At 54.3% G+C, this 14,730-nt stretch overlaps 2 protein-coding genes across 2 annotated transcripts in view; both read right to left on the bottom strand.

Moving 5' to 3' along the window:
* Positions 1-5,200, bottom strand: part of NECTIN2 (nectin cell adhesion molecule 2) — a 40,233-nt gene extending 35,033 nt beyond the window's left edge. Inside the window, exon 1 of the mRNA XM_023742767.1 lies at positions 5,003-5,200. Coding sequence (XP_023598535.1) covers positions 5,003-5,200 — 198 coding nt within the window. The remainder of the gene's footprint in view (positions 1-5,002) is intronic.
* A 996-nt stretch (positions 5,201-6,196) lies between these two features.
* Positions 6,197-14,730, bottom strand: part of BCAM (basal cell adhesion molecule (Lutheran blood group)) — a 10,873-nt gene continuing 2,339 nt past the window's right edge. The window contains exons 2-13 of the mRNA XM_004388786.1: positions 14,493-14,614; positions 13,602-13,830; positions 13,448-13,518; positions 12,817-12,913; positions 12,557-12,739; positions 11,975-12,111; positions 10,992-11,148; positions 7,507-7,622; positions 7,266-7,407; positions 6,752-6,888; positions 6,433-6,577; positions 6,197-6,345 (exon numbers count right to left, since the gene is read on the bottom strand). Of these exons, the coding sequence (XP_004388843.1) occupies positions 6,197-6,345; positions 6,433-6,577; positions 6,752-6,888; positions 7,266-7,407; positions 7,507-7,622; positions 10,992-11,148; positions 11,975-12,111; positions 12,557-12,739; positions 12,817-12,913; positions 13,448-13,518; positions 13,602-13,830; positions 14,493-14,614 (1,685 nt within the window). The remainder of the gene's footprint in view (positions 6,346-6,432; positions 6,578-6,751; positions 6,889-7,265; positions 7,408-7,506; positions 7,623-10,991; positions 11,149-11,974; positions 12,112-12,556; positions 12,740-12,816; positions 12,914-13,447; positions 13,519-13,601; positions 13,831-14,492; positions 14,615-14,730) is intronic.

Here is a 14,730-nt window from a genome sequence, read left to right as displayed (position 1 = left end):
CCCCCAAAAAAGGTGTGTATCAATTTGGCTAGGCCATGATTCCCAGTGTTGTGTGGTTGTCCTCCATTTTGTGATTGTAATTTTACATTAAAGAGGATTAGGGTAGGATTGTAACATGACCCTAACCCAGGTCACATCCCTGATCCAATGTAAAGGGAGTTTCCCTGGCGTGTGGCCTACACCACCTTTTATCTCTTCCAAGAGATAAAAGGAAAGGCAAGCAAGTGGAGAATCGGGGGACCTCATACCACCAAGAAAGGAGCACCAGGAGCAGAGCGCGTCTCTTGGACTGAGGTTCCTGTGCAGAGAAGCTCCTGGTCCAGGGGAAGACTGATGATGACGAGGACCTTCCTCCAGAGCTGACAGAGAGTGGAAGCTTGCCCTGAAGCTGATGCCCTGAATTTGGACTTGAAGCCTACTAGACTGTGAGAAAATAAATTTTTCTTTGTTAAAACCATCCACTTGTCGTATTTCTGTTAGAGCAGCACTAGATGACTAAGACAAAGGGTAAAAGAAAAAAATGAATAAATCGAGAGACTGGAAATGAAGAAAGACAAAAAGGGAATAAGAGAGAGAAGAAAACAAAACAAAGAAACAAACAAACAAACAAAAACCCAAAAACAAAAAAACAAGAAAAAAGAAATGCCCCCAGGGATGTCCCTGTGCATCTGCGCAGAGTAACAGAGTAGCTTCCAAGTCACGTGGTACTACCCGGCTACAAGGGGCTCCTAAGCCGAGAAAAGAAAAAGAAAATAAACAAACAAATCAAAACAGCACAAATCAGAACAAGCAAACAAACAAAAAAGCCCTGGGGGTCCCACCAGCGTGGCGGCAAGGGCCAGGAAGCAGTTTCACAGTTGAGCGGTGTTTCCCAGCCTTTCAGGAAGAAGCAAAGATGGCGCCCAGAGCCAGGTATTTGAGAGAAAGGAGGGTGAGGTGGTGAGAGGTAAGGAAGAAATCTAAAGAAGTGGAAAAAAGCAACACTAGCAGCCAACAAAAGGCACTCAGAGAGCGGGCCAGTGTGGGCGGGTGGAATCCAAGTAACACCGGGGTGAAGCTGGTGCTTCCTGGCCAAGAGACTAGCTGCAGGGAGCAGAGGAGGATAAGTGGGGGGTGAAGAAGGGTGGGGGGTGGGAAAGCCTATATTGCTGGTTACCGGTTGTTCTGTCTCCTGCTGGAAGCTCTGTGATGCTGCTTTCTCATACCCCCTGTTCACTGATCTCTGATAGGAGTCCAATATGGCGGATCTGTGCTGCGGTAGCTAATAAGGGACCTCTGCATGTGTCTCTCCTCACTCTCTGTTCTCGGTCAGTTTCTTATTCCATTTGGTGCTTGGCTGACTTCTTTATCTCTTCATTTGATGCTTAGGGTTTCGGGATTGATGTGTGACTCTGTTTGACTTAGTTTTTCTGATCTTTGCTGCAGAGGGACGGCATGGTGCTTCTGACTGTACTGCCATGTTGCCCGGAGGCCCCCTGTTGCTTTCTTGATAGAAATAACTAGTCCTCAGGGAAACTTCTTCCAGGAAGGCCTCCCACCAGCCTGTCTTCTCCTGGCCTGTTAGTAGGTGGTTTAAGCCTCTCCTGGCTGTTTTCCGGGGACGGAAGTGAGCCCAGGAGGGAAGTCCTGGGAGAATGCGCTGGAGTTTCATATCCCCGGGCTCCCACCGGGCAAATGCATAAGTTTGGGCATTGTGGTGTTTGTTGACAAATGACTGGGTGGGTCCAGTATCAAGGAGTCCCAAAGGTAGCACTTCATTGAAGAGGCAGGGGCGCAGGGCCAAGGGCCTCCTTATGGAGCTATGGAGTGGACACCAAACAGTTTACCTGTGCAGTAGCCTCTCTCCATTCCTCCAGAAGCAGCCTCCCAGTTTTCCTATGGAAAGTACCCACATTTAGTCCTTATTGTTTGGAATACATCTGACGCAGGCCCTGCCAATCAGGGCATTCCATCCCCCTGGCCACAGAGATTGGTTGAGGGATGGATATGAGACCCATTCCTGACCAATGAGAATTAGCCCTGAGATCTCTGCTAGAACTAATGGGAAAGGGACAGCCTCTTTAATTGGAGTTGCTAAGCTGATAGGGTAGAAACTTATGCTGTGGGTGGCACCTGAAACAAAAGACCCTGCCCGTCCATGGAGGACAGCAGAGTTGAAAGATGGAAAAGAACAGCTTTTCAATGAAAACTACTTGAGCCCCTGGATCCAGCTATGCCTGAAGGTGGAAAGCCCTTGAACTTCCCAGTTACATGAGTGAAAAATTTTCCCTATTCACCTACACCAATTTTTGGGTTAGGTTTTTGTCATTTGCGACCAAACATATCCTCATTAATAAAATCTGAGTCCAGAAGAGGCACAGATTGCTGTAAAGCTCCAGGGGAAGGGAAAAGGGGTGAAAGCTTTATAAACCCATTGTCCATCAAGTTGATTCTGACTCATAGTCAAACTGCCCCAGAGAGTTTCCTAGGTTGTAATCTTTACAGAAGCAGACTGCCACATCTTTCTCCCACATAGCAGCTCGTGGGTTAGAACCGCCAACCCTTTGGTTAGCAGGCAAGTGCTTTAACCACTACGTCACCAGGGTTCCTTGAAAGCTTTATAGACTCGTTCAAAATGTCCAGGACTTGAAGGCAAGATTTGTTACAGTGGGGGAAATGGGGAAAGGCATTCCACGAAGCAAAGTCACAAAGGCAAAGAGGGAGTGGATGTGTGTGAGAGGAGCATCTCGGAAGGCCTTCAATGCCCGGGCACAGGGATGGCTCACACTCCTGGGAGTAATGGGGAACTACGGCAGATTGATGAGCAAAGGGAGTTTATTTCAAACTTGCCTTTAGATACTGGAGTCCCATTTTGTGGTTCACCTCCCCCCTCCCCCACCCCTTTCTCTTCCCCCAAGGTGGGAGGAGGGGTCAGACTGAGGAGGGCCTCGGCTGTCATCTATGTGCAAATTGTCTATGATGCCATGGAGATGAAGGACTTTATGCAAATGTATGCCCTCCTCTGAGGTGGGCTGGGACCCTCCCCTCACTAACTCAGGGATCAGGTGGTGGGCAGCAGAAAACCCCTTCCCCCAGGAGTCCCCTCTCTCGCCTCCCCTTAGCCATCTGTCAACTCCTCCTCCAGCTCCCCAGATCCCTCCTCACCTCTGTCTATCTGCCCTTAGAATGGTGTCTCTCTTCACCTTGGTCCCTTTCCTGGACGAAAGGACCCTTTTCTGCTCTTCTGTCCCTCCACTTTTCCTTCGGTGATAATAATAATAATTAACATGTACCGAACACTTAGGCTGTGCGGGCTTTGTAATTAGCACTTCCAGTGGACTATCTCATTACATTCTCCCAACCACCCCATGATCTTATATGTGTGTTTGCTATCTTTTTTCTTTTTTTAAGGAATATTCAATTCTACTATAGAGAGAACAAGAAAAACAAAACCCATTGCTGTCATGTTGATTCCAACTCATAGCGACCCTATAGGACAGAGTAGAACTGCCCTATAGGATTTCCGAGGCTGGAATCTTTACGGAAGCAGGCTGCCACATCTTTCTCTCATGGAGTGGCTGGTGGGTTTGAACCACCAATGGTTAATGCATTTGGCCACTAACGAAAAGGTTGGAGGGTCGAGTCCACTCAGAGGTGCCTTGGAAGAAAGGCCTGGCAATCTACTTCTGATAAATCAGCCATTGAAAACCCTATGGAGGACAGTTCTACTCTGACACACATGGGGTTGTCATGAGTTGGGGTCAACTCAATGACAACTGGTTTGGATTCTTGGTTTCTGACTATAATTACCTCTCTGTATCTCAGTTCTTTCTTTGTCTTTGTCTCTATTTGTCTATCTCTCTTTCTCTGTTTCTCATCTCTGGGCTTCCCCAGCTCATCCCTCTTCCCTCCCCTAAGGCTCTCCCTCCATCTCTTGCAAATCCCTCTTCCTCCGCCTCAGTAGTCTCTCAAGCTGGCCTCACTGTCTCCTCTCTCTGGCATTGGCCCCTCCGAGCCACCTCTCTTTCCCCAGGGACTGTGATCACCCCAATGAGGCACCTCCATCCCTAACTCCATCAACTCTACAGCTACCCGTTACCCGTTGCCGTCAAGTCGATTCTGACTCACAGTGACCCTATAGGACAGAGTAGAACTGCCCCATAGGGTTTCTGAGGAGCAGCTGGTGGATTTGAACTGTCCACCTTTTGATTAGCAGCCGAGCTCTTAACCACTGCGCCACCAGGGCTCCAGGTACTCTACAGCTAAGAGGGAGCTTTTCCTCTCCCAGTCTCACCTCCCTCTGGGGCTCTGGAAAGGGGAATTAGGAACTCTTACTTTGGGGGACAGCACCCCAGCCGTCTAGACCCCCTGCACCCCTCTCTTCCACCTGCAGGCAGCTGAGTCACCCTCTGCTTTCTCCCTGTCAAGCATTTCTCCATGACATCAGGCTTCTCCCGAGGGCTTGCAAGGGGACAGGTGGGAGGGGCACATCACCTGCATCACCCCCTGCCCCTTCCCACCGTTTCCAGAGGAGGCGCTGGCCGCGGATGGTGTCAACGTGACAACATTTATTCCAGACTCCAGTGTCCACAGATGAGGGGCGGGGCGGGGGCGGGGATCCAGTGTCAGACTATGCAGCAGGCCATCAGGTGGTGGGACCAGCAAGGGAGGCAGGAGGTAAAAATAGCCCCGGCTGCTGACCCTCAGAACCTCGTCCCAGGCCAAGGTCTGGGCTTGGGTCCAGGAGCTATTCTGGAGCCTGGGAGAGTCACAGTCCCTGGAGGAAGGCCCCCTCCCATCTCCTCTCCCTTCCAGCCAGCCAGCTGCTCTCGGTCCTGCCCAGGCAGAGGAAGGAAGGGAGGGCCAGACAGCAGAGAGGGAAGGCGGGGGCGGGCAGAGACACGAGCAGGGCCGGTTCTCTGGTCCTCTGATGCCCACTGCAGATCTGGGTCCAGTGACCACCTCGGGGAGGTCCGTGGACTCAGCACTGGGAAGGAGACGGAGAGGGTCAGGCTGCGCTCACAGAGGCCATGCCACTGCCCAGCGGGCCCCCTCTCACCAGGGTGCCCAGGCCCTCACCCACCTCATCTCCGAAGCCCCCGCTGCCACCCCTGGCTCCTCCAGAGGCGCCTCCTGTGAGAAGGCCTGCCTGCTCTGGCCTCTCTGACCCTGAGTGGCTCAGGTCTGTCTCCCCAGGTGGCCTGCAGGGAGGAGGCGGCATGTCAGAGGTGGCCAGGGTTGGGGAAGGAACTGGGGATGGGGTGGGGTTACAATTGGGTTGGGGATGGGGGTGTAGAGATGAGGTTGTGTTGGGTGGGATGGACTTGAGGATGGAGTGGAGGGTTGGGAATGGCACTGGGGTTAGGGATGGAGGTAGGACTGGAGATGAGGTTGGGTTTAGGGTTGAAGACGCTATTGGCTTGGAGATGGCAATGTGGCTGGGGTTGGCTCTGGGGATGGTTACGGGTTGAGTTTGGAGCTGGGAATGGGGATGAGTTTAGAGTTGGAGGGAGGCTTGGGGATAGGGTTGAAGTTGGGTTTGTTGATGGTTACGGGTTGGTGTGGGATTGAGGATGTGGCTGTGGAAGGCTTGGGGTAGATGATGATAGATTGGGGTTGGAGAAAAAGTTGGAGTTAAAGGTTGAGGGTGTGGCTGGAGTTGGGGCTGGTGATAGAGATGGGTTTGTGGATGGTGATAGGTTGGGATTGAGAATGGGGATGTAGTTGGGTGGGTTGAAGATGATGTTAGATGGGGATGGGTTTGTGGATGGTTACAGGTTGGGTTTGGGATTAAGGATAGGGGCAGCATTGGGATTGGTGATGAGGTTGGATTTGGGGATGGGGATGGGGTTAAGTTGGGTTTGGGAATGGGAATGGGGATAGGTTTGGGGATGGTTATGGTTTGGCTTTGGGGATGGGGTTTGGTTCGGGAACAGGAGTAAGTTTGGGGCTGGAGAGGAGATGGGGGATTCGGATGGGGTTAAACTGGGTTTAGAAATGGGTATGGGTTTGGGAATGGCTATGAGTTGGGTTAAGGGATGTAGCTGGGGATGTGGATGGGGTTGGGGATGGCTGTGGGTTGGGTTTGGGGTTGGAGATGGGATTGGGGTTCAGCTGGGGATGGAGTTGAGGTCGAGGTTGGGGATGAGGTCAGGGGTGGAGCTAGGGATGGGTAGGATCACAGAGGTCAACTCAGAGATCAGAGGCTGCAGGTCACTCACGGTGCTCCCTTCTCCCCCTGCCGGCAGCAGCCAGGGAGTCCCTTGCGTCTCATGCAATAGAACGCAGCAATGACGAGGAGCAAGATGCCCACACTGATGGCCACGGCCATGACAGCCACTCCGGCTTGGGCAGTCTGAGGGGCCACTGCAGGAACAGGGCAGAGGAAGGCATCAGCCAGCAGGGATTTGTCTGCCCCATGCCTGGCTCCCTGCCCCCAATGCGGGTACTCACCGGTACCGAAGTGGAAGACATGCCGGACATTCCCGTGGGGGTTGGAGGCCTCACAGGAGACGCCGTCACGGCTCAGGGCACTGGTCACCTTCAGGATCAGGGAGCTGCTCACCCAGCCCTGCCCTCCGGGGGCCAACTCTGCTGGCTGAGGAGGCTCAGGTCAGGCCCGCATGCATGGCCCCAAGGGCTGGGGTGAGGGCAGCCGTGGAGGATGCCCAGGCCCCCAGGGAGTTGGGGACACAACGCCTGGCTCAGTGAGGGGGTTGGGGGGGAATGCCTGGGTCCCGGAGGAGGATTCGGGGTGAAGAGGGTCCCTTACACTGCCGCCCAGCTGGCTCCAGCTGAGTTTGGGCACTGGGTAACCGCGGGCAGAGCAGATCAGCTTGACTTCGTCTCCTTCCTGCCAGATGCCCTCAGCCTTGGGCTGGGTCTCTTCTGCCTTCAGCTCTGGGGACCCTGTCGGGGGCAGTGGTGGGGATCAAAGTGAGAGAGGCACAGAATGGAAGGGAGAGGACAGGAAAGAAAGACAGGAGCCCCCGGGCGGCGAAAACGGTTAAGCGCTCGACTACTAGCCCAAAGGCTGGCAGTTCAAACCCACCCAGAGGCACCTGGGAAGACAGGCCTGTCGATCTGCTTCCACATGGTCACAGTCTTGACAGCCCTATGAGGGCAGTTCTACTCTGCACATGTAGGGTCCCCATGAGTCAGAAATGACCCGACAGCCACTAACAACAACCCACAGGGGAAGACGGAGGGTCTAGCCATGGGCACATCCTGTTTGTCCTGGTCCCCTACCCCATTGTCCCCATCCAGGCCTGCCCCCGACCCCAAACCTTGGACCAGCAGCTTGAAGCTTTGTGTGCGGCTCAGGAGGGGCACCGTGGACATGGAGGCCTCACAGACATAGGTGCCGGCAGAGTCGAAGGTGATGGAGCTGAGTGACAGCGTGGGGCCGTCCCCAACAGGTACTGAGTCCTGGGGATGGGAGAGGCAGGGCAGTCAGGAGGCGAGGGCTCGAGGAAGGGAGGAGGGTGCAGGTGGAGGGTGCGCGGGCTGGGGCCCCTTGCCCCTCACCTTGGTCCAGCGCAGGGCCGGGGTGGGCAGGCCTTGCACGGAGCAGTTCACGCCTGCGCTGCTGCCCAGCAGTAAGGAAAGCTCCTCTCCCACGCTGAGCTCCAGGGGGTCCAGGTCTGGAGTTTGGGGGACACATAGACTGTCACTTCCCCAACTTCTCACCCACTTAGGGGTTCTCCAGGGCTGTCAGGAGTACAGACATTAATGGACACTCCTAAGCACAGGATGGAGCCCTGGTGGTGCAGCGGTTAAGCGCTACGGCTACTAACCAAAAGGTCAGCAGTTCGAATCCACCAGCCACCCCTTGGAACCCTATGGGGCAATCAATTCTACCCTGTCTTATAGGGTCGCCATGAGTCGGAATTGACTCATCAGCAATAGGTTTGGTTTTTTTGGTTTAAGCACAGAATGCCAAGCGTTCCTTCTCCTTCTCCTTATGAAATCTCCATCCTCCCATCCAAGCCCCCGAGCTAAACTCTACAAGCCTGACTCCAAAATAAGGCCCACTGACCCCTTTCTTCCAGGGCTGACACCTGAGCCCGAGGTTAACAGGTAACCCGGGGGTGTTAAGTATTCCTCACAGCCTTGCCACCCATCCTATTGCTAAAACCCAAACAAGCCTGGGCTTCTCCTCCCCATCATCCCCCATCGATCCTGTCCTCAAGGGCTATCTGCTCTGCCTCCAGGCTAGACCCTCCCACTGCTCTCCACCTCCTGCTCTGACATATTCAGACCCTGCAGTCACCTCCTCACAGGTCTCCCTGCTGCCACCCTTGTCCTTTCCATTCCATCCTCCACTAAGCAGCCAGAGTGGTCTTTTCAAAACACATGTTGGTCAGCCATGTCCTTTGCTTAAAAATCCTGCAGTGGCTCCCCAGTACCCTCAGCATCAGGACCAAGCTCCTTAACACAGCCTATAATATCCTGCCTGGTCTGGTCCCTGCCCACTTCTTCAGCCTCATCTCCCACCCTCCCCCGTGTCCAGTAAGCTCCAACCACCATGTTCTCTTGCTGTATGCCAAAATGGGCCCTGCCTCGGGGCCATTGCACTTGCTGTTCCCTCTGCCTGGAGTGATCTTCTTGTAGCTCTTCTCATTTGTGGTTCCTTCTCGTTCATTGCGCCCTTGCTCAAACATCCCCTTCTCAGAAAGGCCTCCCTGCCACCTGCTGTGGAAGCACAGTTGCTTCCTCTAGGATTTATTCCTCCAGCTGCTGAGAAGGCTGTCAGCTGTCAGCCCTCTCTGGGAACTGCCACAGCTGCAGAGAGCCCCCTCGCCCAAGGTCATGCCCCCTTCCGGGGGCAAACTACACCCAGTGACTGGTTGACGTGGGGGTACAAAAGCCCAGCTCTCCAGCCCCAACTCTGAAGGGCCATCTTAGCTTCCAAGTGCCCCGTGGGGACAACTGAGGCCTTGCTGCAATGGCATCACAGCCCCACTTCTCCCTTTGCCTCACGCTGCTTCTGTCACCCCTCTCTCAACAGATATTGACTCCAAGGTGGTGGTGGCTGTTGGTATTTGCCATTGAGTCGGCTCCAACTCACAGCGACCTTACATAGAACAGAATGAAATCCTGCCCGGTCCTGCGCCATCTTGTGATCGCTGGTATGTCTGAGTCCATTGTTTCAGCTATGTTTACAAGTATTCTCCAAAAAACTTCCTGCCTGCCGATCTCCGAATCAGAAACTGCTTCCAGGAACACAACTCCTCCCATCTAAAATACTCCTTGCTCACAACAGAGAGTCCCTGACAGAGCAGGAGAAAGGCGGGGTGCAGAACTCAAATTCTAGTAAAAAGACCAGACTTAATGGTATGATTGAGACCGGAGGGACCCCGGAAGACATGGCCCCCGGACTCTGTTAGCCCACACTAAAACCATTCCCAAGGCCAATTCTTCAGACAAAGATTAGACTGAACTATGGGACATAAAATGATACTCGTGAAGAGTGTGCCTCTTAGCTCAAGTAGATACACGAGACTAAATGGGCAGCTTCTGTCCGGAGGTGAGATGAGAAGGCAGAGAGGGTTAGGAGCTGGTTGAATGGATATGGGAAATGCGGGGTGGAAAGGAGGAGTGTGCTGTCACAGTATAGGGAGAGCAGTTAGGGTCACATAACAATGTAGGTATAAATTTTTGTATGAGAGACTAACTTGAATTAAAAACTTTCACTTAAAGTACAATAAAATTAAAAAAATAAAATAAAATATTCCCTGCTCTCCCTGCCAATCCATCTCATCCCTTGCGTAATTCCCCATCAGCACATTTATTGCTACTCAAAGTGTCTTCTTTAGCATTTATGAGCTCTGGGAAGCTGGGGGGCTGGGCTGTCTTGTTCACAGGTGTGTCCCCAACATCTGGCACAGGGTCTGGTCCCAGGTAAGGAGGCATAGGTCCTTGTTATTGTTTGGCTCTTGGCAACTCCATGTGTTTGCAGAGTAGAACTGTGCTCCACGGGGCTTTCAAGGCTGTGACCTTTCGGAGTCAGAGGGCACTTGACCAGAGGGCGCTCTCTAAAGCACAAACCTGACCCTCCTCTGCTCAGAACCTACCCTGGCTCCCCAGTGCCCTTAGAAGAAAGCCAAGCGCCACACCTTGGCCCAGGTAAGGCTCAAGGTGCCTCTGGGTGGATTCAAATCACGAAGCTTTCAGCTAGTCATCGAACGCTTAATGCTTTCCACCACTCAAGGACTCCTTATGTCCTCCATAACGAGTCCCGAGAAGGAACACCCCTTCCACAGGGCTCGGCTACCAGTGGACTGAGATTTCTTAGAAGACAAGAGTAGGAAATAGATGGTAGGGAGCGTGGGGATTTAACGAAAGAATGAGGAGAAAAGCGTGGGCTGTGATGATGAGATAACCTTGACCGGGGAGAAGCATCAGCTGAAGGTCAAGCCGCCCAAGTGGGCAGAGCCAGACTTTGAAGGGCTTTGAAAGCTGTGGTGAGGAGCTGGGCTGTCTCCCAGGGGCACTGGGGAGCCGTCGCAGGTTCTGAGCAGAGAGTCAGGTTTGTGCTTTAGAAAGAGCTCTCTGATCAAACTGACAACAGTAACTCGAAAGGTTAGATAAGAAGCTAAGGGGGCAGGGAGTTTACGTCAACGGTGGAGGAGTCATTCTGAAAAGGAGGATGAGAATCATGGCACAACTTCAAAAATGCACTCAATGTCATGGTATTACGAGTAGAAATTGTTGAATTGGTGTATGTTTTGCTGTGCATATTTTCTACAACAACAAAAATAAAATAAATTATTAAAAAAAAAAAAAAGGAGGCTTCTGGCTGCCTTGTGTCGGGTGGGTTGGAGGAGAGAAGACTAGGGCAGGAGACCAAGGAGGAGGGTGGGGCAGGGGCCCAGGGGAAGAGAAGACGGCTGGACGAGGGCAGGGAGAGAAAGGGTTGGAGGGAGTATGTTCCAGAAACGGGGAGAGGGTGAGGAGACAGTGGATGCCAAGAGCCCTGTCCTTTCCCTCCACCCTCTCCTGGGTCTCACAGGCCACATGCAGCTCCAGGGTCTGGGAGAGCTCGGCGTCCTCGGCGGCGTCGTAGTCCTCCACCCTACAGCCGTAGGTACCACTCTGGCCCCGATGCACCCCTTCCAGAGTCAGGTTCCCATCCAGGTTGGTGTTCAGTACTCTCTCCTGCTGGTCCTGGGGGCCATGGGTGAGGAATCAGGTTTAGGAGCCACCCTGGGCTGGCAGAGTCATGCTGGGCCAGGGGCCACCCAGGTCAGAGTCTGGGGTCTGAGTGGGTCAGAGGTCACCAGGTTAGTATTGTATTAGTTCTGATCCCATTCAAGTAAGGGGTCAGCGGTTCACCCAACGCAGATATCACGCTAAGTTAAAAAAAACAAAAACCCAAACCAAATCTGTTGCTGTCGAGTCGAGTCCAACTCGTGGAGACCCTATGTGTTACAGAGTAGAACTGCTACATAGGGTTTTCTTGGCTGTAATCTTTATGGAAGCAGATTGCCAGGCCTTTCTTCCTAGTGCCACTGGGTAAGTGAGAACTGCCAGCCTTTAGATTTATAGTCCCACTCAAACTTTATGCTATGTCAGGACTCTCTCAAATCAGAGGTCAGGGGTTTTGTTAGGTCAGAGGTCACCTAAGGCAGGCATCATGCTAAGTCAAACCCAAACCAAACCTGTTCCCATGAAGTCGATCCTGACTCACAGCGACCCTATACAACAGAGTAGAACTGCCCTATAGGGTTTCCAAGGCTGTAATCTTTATGGAAGCAGACTGCCACATCTTTCATCCGCGGAGCAGCTGGTGGATTTAAACTGCTGACCTTTTGGTTAGCGGCCAAGTGCTTAACAACTGTGCCACCCAGGCTCCTAGGCTAAGTCAGGGGCCTCTCAAATCAGGGGTCAGGGTGCTCAGCAGCCACCCAGGTCTAATGTTAGAAGCTAGTGCAGGTGAGTCTGTTACAGAGGTCAGGGGCTGAGGGTTCCAAAGGGACAAGGGGGTGATCACCTGAAGACGGAAAAAGGTGTACTCCGGGTTGGGGCTGCCGTCTCCCCGGCAGAGCAGCTGGACCGTGTCGCCCTCTCGTACCCAGCCCTCTGTGGTTGACGGGCTGGCCCGCCAGAACTGCACATTCTCTGTGGGATCTAAGGAAAGGGCGTGGAGACTGTGGGTCAGGGGTGAGAGGCAGGACTGGATGAAGGGACAGAGATCAGTGCTAAGGTTGGTCAAAGGTTGGAGGGCATATGTCTGAAGCCTCAGGTTTACACATCATCTGAGATCAGGAACCAGAGGCAAGAGGTTGAGAGAAACTGAGGTTACAGGTCAAGGGTCAGAAGTCAGTGTGGGTGACAGGTCAGTGTGTGAGATTAGGGGCCGGATGTCATACTGTGACTCAATTCAGTGTGTGGAGAGTGGGGAGCTCAACGTTTGAGTCATAATGCTTGATGGGGCTCAGAGTGCTATGAGGAGTCCGAGGTTAGAGGAGAGAGGCCAGCACCCGCACACATTTCTGTGTGAGGTAGACAGTTGTGTGAGGTATACCAGGCTGCAGTGAGGTGGGGTCAGAGGTCAGGGCCAGCGTGGACTCACAGTGCAGGGTGAGGCGGAAGGGAGGGCTGTCCAGGCGGCCATGGCGGCCCCTGGGCTGGCTGTAGTGAGCGGCACAGTGGAAACTGGCATCCCGGTCGGCTTTGCGGAGCCGCAGGTAGAGGACACTGAAGAGAGAGTGCAGGCCCGAGGCCTCCCGGATGGTGCGGCTGACCGTGTAGCCCTCTGGGAGAGATGGGGGGAAGTGGTCAGGGGCCCCCAGCAGCCCTCACCCCCACCCCCATGGCTGCAGTGCCGCTCACCCGAGTTCACCTCCGCAGGCATCTCCAGGTGCTGCCCGTTTCGATACCATGTGATCTGGGGGACTGGGTTCCCGTTCCGGCTGAAGCAGGTGGCAATCTGAGGCAGATGCAGGTGTGGCCCTGGGCTTAGAGCCAGGGCTCTCAAGTCGGGGTCCCCAGACCGTCCTCCCTGAGGACCCCTCCTTATTCTATCCCAAGTTTCAGGAGTCCAGGACTCTAGCCCCCTTCTCCCTCAGACCCAGGAGTCCAGGCCCCAGCCCCCTCCTCCCTCAGACCAGGAATCCAACCCCCAGCCCCCTCCTCCCTCAGACCAGGAGTCCAGGCCCCTACCCCATGCAGGAATACAGCCTACCCTAATAGGACCCAGGAGTCTGGACCCCCAAACCCTCCTCCCTCAGACCAGGAGTCCAACCCCCAGCCCCCTCCTCCCTCAGACCCAGGAGTCCGGCCCCCAGCCCCCTCCTCCCTTAGGCCCAGGAGTCTGGCCCCCTAGCCCACTCCTCCCTCAGATCCAGGCATCTGGACCCCAGTCGCCTCCTTATGAGGCCCCGGAGTTCAGACCCCTCCTCTGTCCAGGCCCTGGGCTCTTCCTCCCCCAGGACCCTGGTCTCAAGGTCCACCCCTGAGGTACCTCCTGTGCCAAGTCTTCCATCACAGACAGTGTCCCTTTGTTGGGCTCAACCTCGGTGGTCTCTGGTTTTACTATAGAGAAGACATTAACGTCACGAGCCTCTTCTTGGGCTCTAACCTGCCTCCCCGGCCCCGGGGAGCCTCTGGACACTCACCAAAGACACGGAGCCGTAAGGTGGCCTCGGCAGTGCCCGCCGCCCCAGCCTTCACCACACACACGTAGTCCCGCTCGTCGCCCACCTGGGCCTCGGCCATCACCAGGCGCCCCTGGGAGTCCAGCTGGTGTGGGGGGCTGCGTCCCTGGGAGTGGTACACCATGCCCTGCACCTTTGAACCCTGCAGCTCTGCCGAGATCAGGATGAGGCGGGCCCCGGAGCGGTCCCTCTGCGAGCAAGCAAGGCCTCAGCTCGGGCTGCCCAGTCTGACCCTCCTCCATCCCTCCCCTTCTCTCTCCACATCCGTTTCTTTCTGCTCCTCTATAGGTCTGTCTTTTTGCATCTTGCTTTCTCTCTGCCCCCTTCTCCACCTCCTTCCTTGCTTCCCTATCTTTTGACTTTCTCTGCTTTCTCTTTCCCCTTTCCTCTGTCTCGTTCTGTTCCCATCTTTCTTCCACTCTGTCTCCTCCTCTCCTCTCCCACCCTCTCATTTTCTTTCCTTCTCTTTCTCTCTTGGAAGAAAAGCCTGGTGATCTGCTTCCATAAAGGTTAGAACCAAGAAAACCCTATGGACCACAGTTCTACTCTGTCACACGTGGGTTGCCAAGGGGTTTCTCTCTCTCTCCTCCTGCCCTGGGGTTTCTTGCTTTCTTGGTGTCTTTGTCTCTGAATGTTCTCTCTCTCTCTCAAGAACCAGCACTCTGAAGGAGGATATCATTCTAGTCTCAGCTGCACCCAGGCACCAGGGGACCTTGTGAGTCCTTGCTGGGCCTCAGTTTCCCTATCTGTCAAATGGAAACACAGTTTGGTGGAGTGCTAAGGGTCCTTTGGGCTCTGATGAGGTAGCCTTTGCAGACCCGCGTGCCCTGACTCCAGGCCCGAGGCGCTCACCAGGAACCATTCCATCACATAATGATCTTGTGCCCCCGAGGGGGTGCAGTCCAGAGTGACAGGGTCTCCTCGCATCACCTCTACCAAGGGGGTCACGGATATGTGCACCTCAGCCTCAGCACCTGCGGGAGAACAAGAGTGCTCACCCACCTCCACCAGGGACAGTCCGCCAGACACAGTCCCCCTCCCTCAGACCCAGGAGTCCAGCCCCCAACCCCCTCCTCCCTCAGACCCAGGG

The sequence above is a fragment of the Trichechus manatus genome, unplaced genomic scaffold (assembly GCF_000243295.1).
Source record: "Trichechus manatus latirostris isolate Lorelei unplaced genomic scaffold, TriManLat1.0 scaffold00216, whole genome shotgun sequence".
NCBI classification, from domain to species: Eukaryota; Metazoa; Chordata; class Mammalia; order Sirenia; family Trichechidae; genus Trichechus; species Trichechus manatus.
This window is presented reverse-complemented; position numbering and strand designations above follow the sequence as displayed.